At 35.0% G+C, this 19,647-nt stretch overlaps 1 protein-coding gene across 8 annotated transcripts in view; it reads right to left on the reverse strand.

The window, feature by feature from the left end:
* Window positions 1-19,647, reverse strand: part of Dgkb (diacylglycerol kinase beta) — a 624,803-nt gene that overhangs the window by 143,545 nt on the left and 461,611 nt on the right. For all 8 annotated transcript variants that reach the window (XM_090332713.1, XM_090332719.1, XM_090332717.1 and 5 more), the window contains 2 exons: window positions 18,339-18,429; window positions 10,789-10,984 (listed from right to left, as the gene is read on the reverse strand). In XM_090332713.1, coding sequence (XP_090188839.1) covers window positions 10,789-10,984; window positions 18,339-18,429 — 287 coding nt within the window. The remainder of the gene's footprint in view (window positions 1-10,788; window positions 10,985-18,338; window positions 18,430-19,647) is intronic.

The following is a 19,647-nucleotide window of genomic DNA, read 5'->3' on the forward strand; positions in this document are numbered from 1 at the left end:
AATCCCAAGAAACTGGCTTTTGAAAGGTGTCAGAGGAGGATGCCATGGGGAGGGGGGTAAGATAGAGGAATGAAGAGAGGATGAGCAGGGCTGTCAGTGGTGGGAATGTTCAGTGATGTAATGTTTAATGACGTAATATTCAATGTAATGTCCTATGAAGCTAAGAAAGTTTAGTAGAAAGGAGGGTTGGGAAGGAGAATGATGAAAGGGGTGACAACCATCAAAATGCACTTGTATATTGATTTGTTTAATGGTGACTCCTTGGTACAAATACTTGAAGTTAATAAAAAACACATTTTAAAAACAAGTAGACATGGTTTCTGGAAAGCTTAATGCCGTTATAAAGAAGCTATATACATTGTATTGAGGTAATAGGGAGATGACTTAAGATCATCTAAGGAATTGTACAGATCACATCCATGACAGGCTCAAGGCTATGAAATATAACTAATTTAAAAGACTTTTCTTGCATACCAAACTTTTTGGAGAAATGTTTCCCTTGAGTTCAGCCACACATGTCCTTAGAAATCACTGTAATCAACATAGGTGTGGTTAAGCTTGTTTAACTACTGTCCAAATAGGCAACAGAATATCTATTGCATCATTTAGATGATGCCTGATCTCTCTCTCCCATCCCTCTCTCGAATCTTTCCTTCTTTAAGTTGCTTGGTATTTGCTCTCAGTGTTGTGAAATTACAGACTGCATGCTATTATTTTGTTTTTAGAATTCATTGTGTATCATGTGTAAAAAAAATGTGACAGTTAACCAAGGGAGAAAGATACAATAATAATAGCTAACAATGAAAAAGGTTTTCCGCTGCAGAAAGGATGGATACAAGGACATCATCAACATTGTTCTCTAGTTTACCAGTTGCTCCTAAAATATTTACTTATCTGTATTTCTAGCTTACTCAAAATTGCTAGGCATCTAGCATTTTCTCTGGGGTTTTTAGATTTGTATTTCCAATTGAAACTCCAGGAATGCTTGATTAAATAGCTCTTTGCACAAAAGCCAGAGTTCAGAAAAATGCACCTGCCCTTTACTTTCAAAATGCTCTAGTTTTTAGATATACAAGAAATACCTTTCATTATATAATTTTTATTGTCTTATGAACCTTAAAAGCATGTCATTTTGAAAAATAGCAGAGCACCTTTTCATGAAAATACCCAGAGATATTATGTAACTCACATTGCAAATAGCAATTTCGATAGTTTAGGTAGTTTTATTAAATATGTTATTTACATTATCCATTGCTGAAACATGTCAAGGGAACAAGTTTAAAAACACACAATTAGAAACTCATTTTGAGACATTCCTTAAAGGTTACTAGACAGCCAATGCTTAGATCTACCCATTTTTCAACCAATGAAATTATAATGGTATTAGTACATGCATATATATATTTTGTGAAATGCGACATCTCAAAATGCCATGATCTTTTTTTAAACAGGTTTAGCATCCAGGTATAATAATGCTGCATAAAATCTTTTTCTTGTTTCTAAATTTAATTGATTTAATCACTGAATTTAAATGCTTGGAAATTGTTCTGCTTGGTGAAATTTGAATGCCAAATACAGTTTTAAAAGGAATATTACATTTATATTTAGACAACTTCAAACACTGTCTTTTAGATTACCCTAACTAACCCGTAGAAATGTCAAGAAAAATAGTAATAATAGATTACAACTGCCCTGCACTCTAGACTGTCCAGTCTGTATAACTTCCACGAGTATGGAAAGTATCAGGACCATATTATTTAAATTTGTCTTTTTGCAACAATCTGAATGGTAGAATACATAACACAAATATATGAAAATTATCTTCTAGAGATTAACATTTAAATTTGTAAAAAAAATAACTTGGGAGTTGTTACCTTATTTATCTTCAGAAACACAAAAAATTTGAAAATTTGCTGAACTTTCAGAGCTACTCTCTCATTTACGTCATTGAACAACTTCTTTGGAATCAAATTCTTTTCAGTGTCATTGGTTCACTCCTATAATTCTAACTAATCGGGAGGCTCAGATATGAGGATCACAATTTGAAACCAGCCTGGATAGGAAAGGCTATGAGACTCTTATCTCCAACTAGTCAGCAAAAATTTTGCAAATGGAGATGTGACTCAAGTGACGGTATGCTAGCCTGGAGTGTAAAAGCTCAGGAGCAGTGCCTAGACCCTGAGTTCAAGCCTCAGGACTGGTACAAAAACAACAAAGAGCTTTCTTTACCTCAAGAGATGACAACTATAGTATATAAAATGGTTATGCTTTCATATATTCATCTATGAACGCACTTAACAGTCATGTTTGTCATAAGTGAGAGATTGTTGGACTTCATGAAATTTCAACTAGATAAAAGATTTAGCATTTATAAATGGGAATGAAATCATTGAAAATTCCCTGGATGACATAATATGTTAATCAGTTTTTAACATAAACTTTCCTATGACAAGTACCTGGCTAGCTGTACTAATGTACAGTTATACAGTGTAGACAGGCACCTATTTAATGAGGTTTCAAGCAGGAAGTCCAGCTGCTCCTGGCACCATCTCTCCTAACTTCTGGCAACTGCTCGTAACTCTATGATTTGAATGTAATTACTTTCAATCAGTAGTTTTCAAACGTCTGAACAAAGCAGTAATAGACTTGTTATTTTTCCCTAAGTGAAGTAATATTTCACAATCTCTTAATAGGGAAAATCAAAATTTATTTACACAAATACATTTCATAAGTTCAAATGGCTAACGTTTCCAGTGTAGTCAATTTAGAAGAATAATGAAAGTATTTTGATGAAGACAATAATAATAACACTATTTTTTTCAGTTGAATTGTATTGGAGCCATACTGATAAGAACATATACTAAGCAATATGACTTCCTTTATCTTATGTGGACATCCTGTTTTGAAATGGAAAGTGATCAAGATCAGTTTATCTTTTCAAAGTGTAATCAATGAGAAGAAATAGCTTACATTCATTCTTGAGAGTTCTTAACTCTTTGGTTAGACTATACTTTATTTTTTATCTTTTAATTTTATTGTCAGGGTAATGTATAGAGGAGTTACAGTTACATTCACCAGCTCCTGGGTGCATTACTTCTCAAAGACTGATGCCCTTTCTGTGTTTTTGTTCCCCTTTCCCTCCCTTCACCACCTCCCAGTCATCTTTTTTTACCCTCTTCCCTTTTCTATTTCAAAGAAACAAATAAATGTATGTACAATACTCCAGGTAACAGAGTCAGATACAGTAACCACATGAGACTAACCATACGGGGAAAAAAGACAAAAGAAATAACTGCACATAGTACAATGATAACAACACTCAAAGATAAACCTCTTGTTTCCATATCATAGAGTTCATTTTGTTTTGGGTCCTAGATGTGTACTAATTATTACAAATGAGGGAAACCAACAAGATGTGGTACTTATAAACAATGAAATTCTATGTTGCCATCAGAAGGAATGACATTGCCCCATTAGTAAAGAAATGGGAAGACTTGGAAAACGTCATATTAAGTGAAGCAAGCCAGACCCAAAGCAACATAGGCTCCATAGACTATACTTTACAGATTTCTTTTTAAATATTTTTCTAACATTTTTGTCCACACACATTTGCGATATTATTATCTGCCACTTTCAGAAATTCACTGAGTTTACATTACACAAACATATATTTTTCTTCATACAAACATGAAAATTTCAGTTTTATATCTGACTTGGTAGCTGCATCTATAAATTTATTTAAATCAAATCATCTATGACAAAATATATACTTGCTGTATAAAATAGAACAGACTACTTTTTTGGAGCTAGTTAAATAATACAGGTTTTATTTATAAGCAAAATTGTTATTACAAAGGCATCTTCATTTTTAGGCATATTTTTCTATCTACACATTCATTCATCTAACTCAGAGAACCAAGAGGAAGAGGTGGAAGGCAAGAGAAAGTTGCCTTTGTCTTGTAGCATCATAATAATTTGAAAAGTTAATGTGTCAAAGAATTTAGTGTATTTTTTTATTATATATATATATATGCTCCAAAATGTGGCAGTGTACCTACTACCAGATTTTGCAGAAATGCTGAAGAATTATAGTTACAACTCAGTGGAACACCATTAAAAAAACAATGTTTTAGCTGAAGGCCTTTAGTTCTTTTTAAGTGCAAATACCCACCACATTTTTTTTGTCAGTCTTGAGGCTTGAACTCAGGACCTGAGCTCTGTCCTTGGGCTTGTTTTTTTCCTCAAGGCTAGCACTCTGCCACTTGAGCCACAGCATCATTTCTGGCTTTTTTATGTATGTGGTACCGAGGAATTGAACCTGGGACTTCATGCATGTTAGGTAAGAACTCCTGGCTCAATACCCATCACCTTTATCTCCAATCAATCATTTACATATTAATGTTAATGCATTTATAAGACATCTTTCTCAAGTTAATTTAGAAGTGGAGGTGATGAAGATTAACTCAGCAACTCTAAGAGACTTAATATTCAGGCTAGGAGCATTGAAAAATCAGCCTGACTTACTTTACAGCTCTTCCTAAAGACTATGCTATCTGTATATAATATACTCATTTATGTTTATAAATGCTCGCAAAGAAAATGTCTACTGAGTTAGAGGAATGTGAATATGAATATGTTTCCATTTCAACCAAATGCCATAATATATTTCAATGTAAGGATAATATAATTATCATTTTTGAACTCTGAATTGACAATATATAACTAATAAATCAATTAAGCCTATTTTTATGTGAATAATCACAAAAATTGCAAACAAGTAAATTGCACAGGCTGTATTCCAGATTTAATGTACCAGCTTTAGCAACTTCAGTCTATGGCATTTATTTAAGTAAAGGAAAACTGTATGAACTTTTCAACTTAAACCTTTGTTTAAATAATTTGTCACCAGGTGCTAATGTCTCATACCTGCAATCTTAGCTACCCAAGAGGCTAAGATGTGAGGTTTATAGTTCAAAGCCAGTCTGGTCAGGGATATTCATGAGAATCTTATTTCCAATTTAACCACTAACAAAACCACAAGTGGAACTGTGGCTCAGTGGTAAAGTGTCAGCCTTGAGAAAAATTGCTCAGGTAGAACACTCAGGCTCTGATTTCAAGCACACTAAAACAAATTAAACAACAAAATCATGATAATTTATCTCTGCCACATGTAAGTAGTTATGCTTTGCTTACCTCCATCTATAATTGTTTTTCTTAAAGTTTGGAAAAACAAGTAGCCAGTCAAAAAATATATTAGAACTTTGGTTGAAATTTCTGAAAATTTTTATAGAAGCAAATTAGAAATATTAATAATAAATAATATAAGAAAATGCTTTCTGAAGAAGACATATGTGAGTTTTTCCTAATAATGAACTGTATCTACCCTGGTATATTTTCTAGATGTAAAATCAGTAAGTTAAGTATAGATTAAAAACGTTGCCATGTTTCATTTGAAAGAAATGCCAGGAGAAATTTTGCGTAAGTTTGAATTTTTAACATTTGAAACAGTGACTGTAAGACTAACATTGCTCTTTTTTTGTGTCAATGAATCAAAAAAAAATTAAGTGACAGAAATATTACCATTTAAGAAAGGAATATAGATGGATATTTTAGTAGTAAATTTTTTAACATTATAACAAGAAATAACAGGATAAATATTAAAACTAAACTTAGAAATATTTCAAGATATTGCCTCTTCTGTTACAAAATATTTCAAAATGTAATTGTACTTTATCATGAACTAAAAGTACACCAAGACTATAAGCAAATGCAGTTAAGAAATAAAGCAAACAGTTGCATGTAATCAACCTTAAGCCTGTTTCTATTATTGCCCATATACACACTTCAAAAACTGCATAAATTTTTTTTCTATGCACGTGGTACCTAGGAATCGGACCCGGGTCTTTGTGTATGCTAGGCGAGCGCTCTACCACTAGGCCACACACCCGGGCCAAAGAATGGAAGAAAGACAGCCTCTTCAACAAGTGGTGCTGGTAGAACTGGTTAAGCACCTGCAGAAAACTAAAGTTGGATCCTTCTTTCTCACCCTGCACTAAAATTAACTCCAAATGGATCAAAGACCTCGAGGTAAAAGCCGATACTCTGAAAACTTTACAAGAAGGAATAGGAGATACACTAGGCCTCCTTGGCACAGGTCGAAACTTTCTTAATAAGGACCAAGAATCACAACAAATCAGAAAAAGGCTGGATAAGTGGGACTGCATTAAACTGCAGAGCTTTTGTATGGCAAAGGACATAGCTAGAAAATTAACTAGGAAGCCTACAGAGTGGGAGAAGATCTTCACCAACCATACAACAGACAAAGGCCTTATATCTAAAATATATCAACAGCTCAAAAAATTGAATCACTCCAAAACTAATCTCCAAAGTAACAACCATCCCATTAAAATATGGGCCAAACACTTAAAGAGAGTCTTCTCTGAAGAAGAAACAGAAATGGCCTATAGACACATGAAGAAATGCTCAACATCTCTGGTCATAAAAGAAATGCAAATCAAAACAACTCTAAGATTCCACCTCACTCCAGTTAGAATGGCCAGGATCAAGAAAACTAATAACAACAGATGCTGGAGGGGATGTGGCCAGGAGAGATCACTACTACACTGTGGGTGGGAGTGCAAACTCGTTCAACCTCTATGGAAAGCAGTATGGCAGTTCCTCAAAAGACTAAACATAGAACTCCCCAGCAATTCCACTACTAGGCATTTACCCAACCATCCAGAAACAAGGACATACTAAACCCACTAGCACAACAATGTTCATTGCAGCACTATTCACCATAGCAAAGATATGGAACCAACCTAGATGTCCCTCAGTTGATGAATAAATCAACAAGATGTGGTATTCATACACAATGGAATTCTATGCTGCTGTTAGAAAGATCGACATCTCCCCATTTGTTAGGAAACAGAAAGACTTAGAAAAAAATCATATTAAGTGAAGTAAGCCAGACTGAAAGGAACTTAGACTCAATGGTTTCCCTCATTTGTCATAATCAGTAGAAACCTTGGGCTCTCCTAGCAGAGATTTGCAATAGAGCAAACCTTGATACATAAGGCCATATAGTATGAAGCTAAATGAAAAGACCTCTAGGATATAGAAACATATATTAATGATTGTTGTCCTTAATGTACTATGTTATCTCTCATCTCTTTTTCTGTCCCTTGGTGATCTCACATTATTACAGTATCTCACTTTGTTACCTGATATATTGGATATATTTGTATTTGGTTATTAGAAATTGGAAAGGGAAGGGGGAAAACAAGATGAGGGGTGGGGGTGGGGGAGGGAAAGGGGGATCAAGACATGTGAATGTATGTCAATGTATGTGAATATCAATGTATGTGAATTAATGCACCTCCTCTCTGGCAAATATCATGTAACCCTTCTATTAATTACAATAAAAATATGAAAAAAATTGCATAAAGAAACATACTGTTTGCAGCTATTTTGTGCTTTGTGTGTGTGTGTGTGTGTGTGTGTGTGTGTGTGTGTGTGTGTGTGTGTGTCAGGGTGTTATTGGGCTTGATCTCCTCCTTGGCGCTGTCCTTGAGCTCTTCAGCTATAGGCTACCACCCTACCCTGAGCACTAAGCCCCACTTCACATTGTCTAGAGGTTAATTGGAATCTCAGGTTCTTTTTTTTTCTTTGCCAGTGCTAGGACTTGAACTTAGGGCCTGAACACTGGCCTTGTGTTATCTCATGGGTAAAACTCTACCACTTGAACCACAGCACCACTTCCAGCTTTTTCTATGTATGTGGTACAGAGGAATCGAACCTGGGTCTTCCTGCACGCTAGGCAAGCACTCTACCTCTAGACCAAACTCCTGGCTCTCTCAGGTTCTTTAAATGTGCGTGTGCTTGCCTTGAACTTCGATCCTCAGATCTCAGCTTCCTGAATAGCTAGGGTTACAGGTGTGAGCCGCCGCGCCCAGCTTTGGTTTTCTCCTCTAATTTATTATCTCTGGTCACTGTTTCTAGTTTTGGTACCCGTTGTCTTATATAAAATTTACCTGATTTGTGGAAGGGATGGGAAGTCATAGAAACGGTGGAACAAAGCGACACTCACTAGACCATGTTGGAAATGAACTTGACAACTTATGGAGAAGGGAGTGGGGGAGCAGGAAAAGGAGGGAGAAAAATGAAGGAGAAATTAAGTGTTTGAAAAGAAAAGTACTCATTACCTTACTTATGAAACTGTAACCACTCTATAAATTACCTTTACGATAAAATAATTTTAAAAATTCCTGAATCACAACTGCATCTTCCCACTTTCTCCTCTCTCAGGATGCCTTAAGACCCATAGGAGAGAGCAAAGACAGAAGGAAAAGGAGGGCTTTTCCTATGTGGAAAGTGTGTAAGAATAGTTATGGTATGATTTATATCAGATGGGCATTCGAGGCCACACAATCAACATGGCTCTTCTGGGGCTGATCTGTTTCTACAGATAAATGAATATCTGTTTGTAAATGTATTCACGTGGTGTGGCACATGCAGGTGTTTTAGTAGTAGTTGTCAGCTGAGCTTGCGAGGACTGTGTCCTAGTGTGTGACATGGCCATGTAAGCAGATTGTAACAGATATAAAAATAAACCTGAGCCAGGCACAGTGGCTCATGCCTGTAATCCTAGCTATTCAGAAGACTGAGATCTGAAGATCTCAGTTCAAAGCCAACCAGGACACTAAAGAATATGAGACTCTTTTTTTTTTTTTTTTTTTTTTTTTTTTTTTTGCCAGTCCTGTGCTTGAGCTTAGGGCCTGAGCACTCTCCTTGGACTCTCTCAAGGCTAAAGCTCTACCACTTGAGCCTCAACACCACTTCCAGGTTTTTTCTATGTATGTGGTACCAAGGAATCGAACCCAGGTCTTCATGCATGCTAGGTAAGCACTTTAACCACTAGGCCAAACTCCCGGCAGAACATGAGACTCTTATCTCCAATTAATCACTAAAAAACTCTAAGTTGGGCAGTGGCTCAAGGGATAGGGCAGTGGCCTTGAGCTGTAGAGCTCAGGGACAATGCCCAGGCCTAGGGGTAGGGCAGTGCCATTGAGCTGAAGAGCTCAGGGATAGCTCCCAAGCTGAGTTCCCATGACCCACAGTAAATGAATAAATAACCTGCATGCAGGGTGCTGGTGGCTCTAATTACAGGTACTTGGGAGGCTGAAATCTGAGACTCTTTTCTCCAATTAACCAACCAGAAAACTGTAAGTGGTGGAGGGGCTCAAAGTGCTAAAGCACTAGCCTTTAGCAAAAGAGCTCTGGAACAGTACCCAGACCATGAGTTCAAGCCCCATATTTGACTAAAAAAAAAAAATACAAAAAATAAAAACCCCCCACAAAAATGCAAAGCCTTATCTTCCTTTCTCTTTCTTTTCTGTTTCTTTTCTTTTTTTCTTTCTTTCTTTCTTTCTTTCTTTCTTTCTTTCTTTCTTTCTTTCTTTCTTTCTTTCTTTCTTTCCTTCCTTCCTTCTTTTCATCCATTTTTTTTTTTTGGTCAGTCCTGGGGCTTCAACTCAAGACCTGCACACTCTCCTTGAGCTTTTGCAGGGTTAGTGCCCTCCATTTGAGCTACTACATCACTTCTGGCATTTTCTGTGTATGTGGGACCAAGGAATCGAACCTAGGGCTTCGTCCATGCTAGGCAAGCACTGTGGCTAGGCCAAACTCTTGGCTCAAAGCCTTTTCTTTATGTGCATTATTGCAAGTTTTTATAGTAAATGTATTTCTAATGCAAAAAGTAATATTATGTATATGCATATATACATTTCTGGAGTTTGGTTTTAGTATGGTCCTAAGTAAATTATAATCGAAAGAACCCCAAAGGCACCTTGGAAATTATTAATGTTATACTTATTTTTTGATATTTAAATACAAATACCATATTAATATCAAACATTTATTAAGTCATACTTATGTCTCAAGATTTTATGGAGGACAAGCATAATATTTTCTACATGTTTCTCGTTCATTCATTTGGATTGCTTTTTGAGTATATTTACTCTGAGTAAACCTCTTGTTACTGGAAGACTGTAATAAGCTCTTCTTATGGGTAATACCTAACATTTATTTTTGTCATTCTCATTTATACCAAATTCCATATAGCAAAAGTCCTTGCCTTCTGCTCAAATCTGTATCTATTAAACAAAGTATAGAGCTATTGTCTCCCATCCAGTCCACCGACCATCTTCATACAGTCTACATTTCTGTTTCTATTTGTTTATTTATGCTGTGTGACCTGTTCATATTTTGTCCTTACCACACAGAGTTCAAACTCTATGGTTTGTAATGTCACAATACCATCAATGCGATTGACAAATTTTAAAAATTAAGGGAAATGTTTCAGCCTTCAATATATAAATTGTGGGAATGATCACCACTTGAATATTTTTTTGTTTACACCATTTATCAAGAATTAGGTGTAATGCCAATATGAACTACATCAAAAGACTGAGAAACTTATCGTCCAGCTCTTATACCTATAAGTTTTTTTTAAATCTCTGATATTAACTTTCAAGAGGAACAACAGCAGACAATTAATGCTTGTGGTGAATTATTAAAATATTTTCCTATTCTAAGTTTAAGGAATAGGAACATATGATAGAATGTTCTATGGTATAAATGTACCATATTGTATCTGATAATATGAGAAAACACAGCTATATAATGTATGCTTTAATAGTGCAAGAAGAGATTTTTTTTTTCCTTTCAGGATAGCATTGGAAAGCAGATTCTCAAGCAATTCATGCAGTGGGTTGTGAAGAACCTTACCTTGACTTGCAAACTTCAATTCTTTGGCATCTGTGAGGGTGGGCCTTTTATCAGACCCTTTTTTCTCTATTCTCCGATGGCTTCTTCTTTTCTTTGACTCTCCCCAAAGATTGGAGCCTCCATGCATGCTCGGTATATTCAAAATAGCAATTCCTTCCAGAGAGATGTTTATTAAATCTATCTGGACTCCATCACACTGATTAGTAAAAAGCAAAGAAAATAATACAGAAATTTTAGAATATTTTATCTTTCTTTGGTTTCTTCCCTTTCATTTCCTTAGTTTTTAATAAGAGGCTTCAAGTTTGTAATCTTATCGTTTCTAGAAGAGCTCTTTCAAGAACACTTATATGTTTACCCTGAAGGTCAACACAAAAGATAAGGCAGTCACTAACATAAAGTGGAAATCATTAATAATCCTTAAATAATGATCAAAATGAAATCACTCACTATCTTTGTTTATGGAAGACCTTTGAGAGGCTCACATTAGTGCCTGCATGTATAACTAGCTGCTATATTCCATTGTGCTAGAGGAAGGTAAAGACTGAAGTATGGCAAAATTTCAGGCAGAAATTTTAATAATTGTCTATTTAGAACATACTGCAAGGCACTATTTTGAGAAAGTAATGAAACTGGATTCATGAGTCATGGTTTCCCTTTTCTTTTGGGGAAAACCACGGTGATTTGAAAGACTTGTGAAAAAGAAAGGAAAAGTACAAAACAGCCAGTCAACAAGTTCCCAATCACTTTGGTGTGGCCAAGGAAGTTTTGGGGCATAGGGTGGCATTAAAAGAGATTATCGGTCCCAGCATTACTCTATTGCCTAGAGGCACTGTAATAAGAACTTCAATATAATAATAGTTTTTTGTTGTTGTCATTGTTGTTTTCTTTTGTGTCTAATGTCAAATACTCCATTGAATTTGAAATAAATATCACATGGATAGGGACTGCTTTGATGCAGCTAAGGTGCATGAACTGTCTGTTCATGCTTGTTTATGAATATGTGGAGATGTGCAGAATGACTTAGCAAAGCTACCTTGTACTTTTTTTTTAAATATGTGTACCATCACTGGGCTTGAACTGAGGGATTGTGGGCTGTCTGGCCTTCTCCCTCATGGTTGGTTCTTTACCACTTGAGACAGACATCAGTATTCAGCATTTTGGTAATTAATTGCAGATAAAAGTTTCATGGGCTAGTTTTGAATCATGATCCACAGATCTCAGTCTCCTGATAATTGGGATTACAGGTATGAATGAAGGATGCCTGGCTATTTTGTACTTTTTTGGAATGAGTATGTATTAAATTATTTTTTAAAAATATTATCATGAAATTAGCGATTATTCTAATTTTCATGATGAGTTAATATGAAGAGAGATATACACATAGTTCACTTTTTATGAAATAGATTTGTTAGGAATAGTGTTTCAGAAATTGAAGTATCTGCACTGGGGAGGTATCACTGAGCATGCCTTATGACAAGTAATCACAAATAGGATCATCATCACTTTACACAGAAATCAAGACTTTTAGAATTAGGACAAGGCAAGATTCAATCAGAATAGCAAAACAGCCCAAACCATCTCTTTTTGTGTACACTCCCTTCATAATTCTGAATTTTAGCATTATATCATGGTCATCAAAAGAAAATTAAAACTGTGGATAAAGGAACACATCTTGAGCCTACTTGGCAGGGGTAGAAACAAAATAGGGAAAAAGAGCCAAGTTTTCTTTCAATTTGTTTCAGTGAGGGTGAAACCAAGAACTGGATCATGTATTTTTTTTCTCCCCAGAAACAAATGATTTTTCTTCCTTTTCATGTATTAAATTAAGATGATTTCTTTTTACTGAAAAATTCTGCTCATGTGTATACTCACTTACCACTATATATTCTAGATAAACAGATATTAATTTCATAATTAAAAGTAATCTTGTGTAAATACCCTGCAGGCCTCAATGAATCAAACACATACTGTGTGTCAGGCCTCCCACTGTCTTCAAGTGGAATGTACTGGCTGGATAATTAGATAGTACATATTTTTTAACCTTATTTGCATGCATATTATATCTTTTGCACAGTGACAAGCAGCAGTAACAACAAAAGTCAGATTACCACAGGGAATTCCCACAAAGAAGTCTTCATTCCTTATAATTTGCAGCCTAAATTAAAATAATTTGATCTTTGACAAGGATGAAATGTCAAGCAGAAGGGGGTCCTCTACAAGCCACGGCCTGTGGCTTCTGAAATCTGCCTAATTTATGTCAGTCACTTCTTAATACATATTTAAGTATTACACGAAAAAGATGATAAATATGCAATCTGACACCTTTGGTATTTCCCTGCTGTTAATTTATAAAGGTCTGGCCTCCCCCAAACTGACTAAAATCATTTAAATAACAGAAGAATTGTGAAATAAGCCTGGAGTTGGGGCCTGGCTTCCATTTTCACTCAATATTGAACACAGCAGGTAGTCCACTAAGACAATTATTTGACTAGGCCTTAGAACCCCACTGTGACAAGTTACTTTCAGAATTAGTGAAGGAAGATTCCTTTGTTCATCTGCAGAAAAGGAGAGCCTACTGCAATGGGCTTTCTATTTTCTTTTTAATTGAACTAGTGTTGATATGGGTGACAATGAAAATCACCAGTGAACCCATGTTTCTATGGTTCAGAGTCATGTCATGTGCAGAATATAGTAAAGAACGCTCCAAGAAGTGAAAAAGATTCTCAGAGAACTGCCAAGAACCAGGACTGATAAAGAACACTGATGTTCCGTTGAAAGCAGGACCATGGACTTAAATAAATAGCTCTTTATTAATGATTTGTTTCCACTAGTTTTGACCTCAGGCCACCTTCCTCTGTTTGCTTTAATGTTATGTTCACTAGTCTGGAAAGTTTCAGTGCTAGCACTGGTGAGGACAAGAACAGAGCCACCGATTGAGTCCATGAAAATGAAAGCCAGGGTGAAGATTATGAAATATAAACAAGAGATCATACTGTGTCAGATAATGTTCTCATATGCTGGAAGGATTTATGATTTTTTTCAAAAGGTAGCTAAAGGAGAAAAGCATATAAAAGCTTAACAGCTAACAGCCTTGTTTCCTATAGATCCTGACTGATTATTATTATGCTGAAAAAGTCATTAATATATAGTATTATGGATACACACACAGAGCAATGTCACTATATTTTTTTTAATTTTAAAATGGAAGATTTTATTCTCCAAAATAATTTACCTAAAAGAGAGTTTAGTATATATACATGCTTTTTCTAATATGTTATTAATCTTAGTTTTGAAACTTTGGAGAGGTTAAATTGCAGTTGGGTTATCTGATGAAATACAACTAGTGATCAGTTGTAACTTTTTTTTTCCATAGAGACTTGGCTCCTCTGATATGTCAGATAAAAAGTGTTCATAACTTTATTCAATGAAACATAAAACACATTTTTTTAAATAGGTAATCTTCATATTGGCTCAGGTGGGCAGGGACTAATGGTGGGAAATAGCCCCATTACCTTTCAGAATTCTGTTTCTCAGGTCATTGGGTGATTAAAAAGTCTCATCTTTCAAATTGTTTTAACTGATTTTGTGTCCTTAATTCTGTTCTTGTCACTTACTCATTGTTGAAATCTCTTGGCTTGTAGAAGTACTTAATTATTTGGATGAATCTCCATGTTTGGGGATGAAAATTCTTTTTTTGCCCCCTTATCAGTAATTACTCTATTTTTTAAAAAAATTTCCATCACTTAATTATACAGATTTCATTTTAATAAGCCCATTTATGCATACACGGTTTCTGGTCATAATCACCACTCTGCCATTCTTCCTCTCCGTCGCTCCTCATACCCAAACCAATCTCATTAAGTTTTCTCATTCCACTTGGAATGAAAATTCTTGACTTTTAAATTTACCACCTTTTCTAGTCTTGCAGCAAAAAGATTTTAAGTGCTACAGTAAGGCTTTCCCATTCCCTCATTAACTTTCATACTAACTGGAAAGATGATGCTTTTTATAGCTTCTTTTCCAGACATTCACCTGATATTCTATTTATTTATTTATTTATTTATAATTTTTTGGCTAGTATTGAGTTACTGGGTTTGAACTCACAGCCCCTTTTTGAATTGCTTGGCCACAGTTGGTACTCTGCTATTTATTCCATGCCTTTAGCTTGCATTTTTGCTGATTAATTGAAGATGGAATCCCAAAAATTTTCTTCCTGGGCTAGATTTAAACTTGTGTATTTATCTCAACTTTAAGAGTAGCTAGGTTTACAGCAGTAAGCTACCAGCACCTGCCTAAGCCTTACGCCACACATATATCCTTCATACTTATATATGCATATATTTTTTTGGGGGGGGGAGTGATGGGGCTTGAACTTGGCATGGCACTGTCCCTGAGCCCTTCAGCTCATGGCGACAACCCTACCCTTAAGTCAAGCTTCACTTCCCATTTTCTAGAGGTTAACTGGAGATAAAAGTCTCAGGTACTTTTGTGCCCAGGCTGGCTTTTAACCTTGATCCTCAGATCAAGTAGCTAGGATTACAGGTGTAAGCCACTGCTCCTGGCTTGTCCAAAATATTTTAACATAAACTTCGCTTTCAAAATATTTCCTTATAATTTTAAAGAGATTTTATCTACTTTGAATATTTCACAAAAATGTGAGAAGTTAATTGAGATTTTTAAATTAAAATGTTTACTGTGTAAATTATTTTTCTTTATACATATGTATTTCTAAAGTAGTAAGTTGTTATTTTTCTTTCTACATATATCTCTCTGTATAGTTCCAATTGATATGTTTACTTACATTTAAACATTTTGGCAAAAAGATAGTCCCTTCCCCCCCTTTTAGCTCATTAAATGAAATGTTCAACTCGACAACGGAAACGTAGCAGGATCTCTCTCATTCATAGTGTTTTGATGAGGAAGAGATTAGTGCTTTTGTACTGCACATCACAACTCATGAGGTAAAGTTAATATGAAAATCCTTGCTAATATTACTGTGAACTACTAACCCATGATATTTATTTCATCTCAAATACTTGCCCCCTTTAGAAGGAGAACTCTATAGAAAGGAGAAACATAAAATATAAAGATACACAGAAAGTGGCTCGTTTTAAAGGAAGCCACCCATAAAACACATATTCATCGCTCGAGGTTCTGCTGTTAGTAACATGGTTTATACCCTATTATGTATTTTTCAAACCATACTTAGTATGATGTTAGGCCACATAGGAAGCAATAGTAAGCAGAATCAAATTTCCGAATTGCTGTTTTTGTTATATTTAATTATAAAGTAACCTTGAGGGTAGAAAGGCGAATTCTACTAATATGATAGACTGGATTCATTAAAATGTGAGCAGAGAGGGACTTGGCATTTGCCATTGTCAGACTTGTGTTCATGTGCACACACGTGCATGCGCAATGGACACACACACACACACGCACGCACATCAAGATATTCAAGAATATAATGAGGACGGTGCACAAGGCTGACTCCATTACAACTGCTGCTGTTCTTCTTAGAACAAACCAGAAAAAAAAGCCAGAAAACCAGATCTTGAAAATATGTACAACTAGGATTCAAAAAACTTAGTTCTAGTCATTCAGTATTCTTGGAGAGCATCCTAAGTAGATGTTTTATCAAATGTATAGCTGTGTAGAAAAAAAAAAGAAACACTCATTTTATCACCATTAAGGAAGCTAAAAAATCCCATAAAATTACTTAATACTTTCCATATATGATTTCACTTATAAATGACTTTTTACATAATACCACATTTTCTTGAAGATTTTTTTCTTTTACTTTGTATTGATGTTTTTTCATCCTGAACTTAAGCACAAGCTAATGAAAGGGAAGATGCAGAGGTGTTTAACCTTTTCCAGCTATATTCACCCCAAATTATACCTCTCCATAGAGTTTAAATTTGGCTTCGTGTAGGCTTTCCTTGAGCATCATTTTCTGATAATTAAAAAACCCTCAAAATTCACAAAAATTCATAAAAATAATGGTTTTGAGCCAGGTGCTGCTACCTCCTGCCTGTAATCTTAAGTACTTAGGAGGCTGATACATGAGAGTCACTGTTCTAAGTCAAAGTAAGCCTGGGAAGGAAAGTCCACAAGACTTATCTCCAATCAACCACCAAAAAGCCAAAAGTGGAACTGAGGCTCAAGTGGTACAGTACCACAGTACCAACCTTTTAGTGAAAAAGCTAAGGAGCAGCAACCAAATTTGGAGTTTTAGTTCCCGTCCCAGTTCACACACACACACACGCAACCGCAAACACACAGGTCAAACATACTTTTGAAGTTAAAATTGTAGTTAAATAAATATGTATGTGACCATATATAAAATATGTATAAGTAAATATGTAAAATAGGTAAGATATATAAAGTATATGCATTCCTATATTTGAAATATTATGTATTGTAAGTCATGTTATTAATGACTATAGCAATATGTAATATACATACATAGCTATATAATCATGAACAAAAAATCTTAGAAAGTTCATGTTCAACTCCCATGCTTGGTCTTCTATTATCATATTTTTCCCATGTTATGATCTAATTCAGTTATGAAAGATTCTCCCCATTCCATAATCATCCAATCTACCTTTAGTGTTCATTTTCCAATCATAATAGAAGAAAAACACAAAAAGATTGCCTTCACATTAATATCAAAGTGACTATTATGATTGATAAGAAGAATTAGAATATTAGGCTATTATAAACCTATACCATCCCAAACTGCTTTGATTGCCAAATTATTATCTTAATTACCTTGCCATTAATGACTTTTCTATATAGCTTGTAAAGAAAATGTCAAAGCCACTGTTTTTAAATTTATAACAGTATTCATTCCTATTAATGCTTCTTAATTAATATCAGTGTATTGTGAACTATCCACACTTCATATAATTTTGTTGCTTTCATGTTTTTGTTTATCATTTGACCAACATGTAATCTGTATAAGCTTTAATCATTGAACTATCTCATTAAGTCATCCCCCTTTATAATATATCTACACAACCTTGAGGACCACAGTATCTATATACTTTTGCAGACCTATCTTCTTCAAATCCTTTTTAAATGTCTTCACCTCTTTATCTTTGCTTGCTTCATTGGCAATTTTCACTTCCTATATATGTATCTGTGAAACGACAACCTTGAGAACTGAGAAAACCTAGATAATGAAAGGGAATGGAATGAGAAAGTATATATTTTAACTTTTATACCTAAAAGTAAGTACAGTTTTAGTGAACGATGTTTTAACGGTTATGAGATATTGAGACCTTAAGAAATATTTATGTGTACGTTGAAACTTTCTTTTGTCTGACATCTTCCTGTGCATGCTTTTCTTCTGTCAAATAACTCACATCTCCATTTAACTTTATAATAGTATTTCAGACAGCACTACATACTTTGTGAATGCTAGATATGGTATTTTAGAATTTGTGTGTATTTCTTAAAACATAGTTCATTACCCAGACTATACCATAAACATTATTAAAAACCAAACCATACAATTACAAAAGAAAACTCATTTTTCTTACTTCTATTTCTACAGATTCATGCAGCTTCTTGCAGGTGGCTGAGAAGGTTTCAGATGTGCCAAATTCAAAGTACCAAAATTTGTTCTTCATTCTGAAAAAGAAAAGAAAAGAGAGCTCAAACAATGATCAATAACAAAGGATACATTATAAAAAATGTACTAACTCTGTCTTGATGAAGTAGCAGAAATGGTCTGAGGACATGGAGCACCCAAAATATAGTGGATGAGCACATGATTTCCATAGTTCAAAGGGTGATATAAAAGTGTATGATCATTCCGGGTCGGGAGTTTGGCCTAGTGGTAGTGTGCTTGCCCAGCATGCATGAAGACCCGGATTCGATTCCTTTGTACCACATACATAGAAAAAAGCCTGAAGTGGTGGTGAGGCTCAAGTGGTAGAGTTCTAGCCTTGAGAAAGTCCAAGGACAGTGCTCAGGCCCTGAGCTCAAGCCCAGGACTGGCAAAAAAAAAAAAAAGTGTATGATCATTCATAAATTAATTCTGGTATGTGTTCTCATGTACACTCTAATGGAATTTCAAGAATGTGTTTATTTGATGTATTAAAGTATATTGTTAACTTTTCAATCTATTAGTTGACTACACTTCTTTTAAAAAATAAATTTGGCAAATATTTTTTATTGTTTTCTGATATATTTTTTATTGTAATTAATAGGTTACATTATATTCATCGATAGAAGGGACATTACTTCACATACATTGATACCCTTTCTCATGTCTTGGTCCCTATTTCCCTCCCACCCACCCTCACCCATCATCTTGTTTCCCCCCTTCACTATCCAATTTCAAATAACCAAATATGCATTTATCCAATATATCAGATGAAAAAGTGAAATACTGTAACAATATGAGATAACCAAGGGACAGCAAAAGAGATGAGATATAACATAAAGCATTAAGGACAACAATCACTCATTATATGACTTTTATTTTTATATCTTAGAGGTCCTGTCATTTACCATCATACTATATGGCCTTATGTATCTAGGTTTTGGTCTATTGTAAATCTCCACTAGAAGAGCCCAAGGTTTCTACTGATTATGACAAATGAGGGAAACCATTGAGCCTATGTTCCTTTGAGTCTGGCTTACTTCACTTAATATGATTTTTTCTAAGTCTTTCTATTTCCTTACAAATGGGGCAATGTCGTTCTTTCTAAAAGCAGCATATAATTCCATTGTGTATAAATACCATATCTTGTTGAGCCACTCATCAACTGAGGGACATCTGGGCTGGTTCCATAATCTTTGCTATGGTAAATAGTGCTGCAATGAACATCATTGTGCTAGTGG

This window comes from Megascapheus bottae, chromosome 5 (assembly GCF_031878675.1).
Source record: "Megascapheus bottae isolate mThoBot1 chromosome 5, mThoBot2.hap1, whole genome shotgun sequence".
Classification (NCBI taxonomy): Eukaryota; Metazoa; Chordata; class Mammalia; order Rodentia; family Geomyidae; genus Megascapheus; species Megascapheus bottae.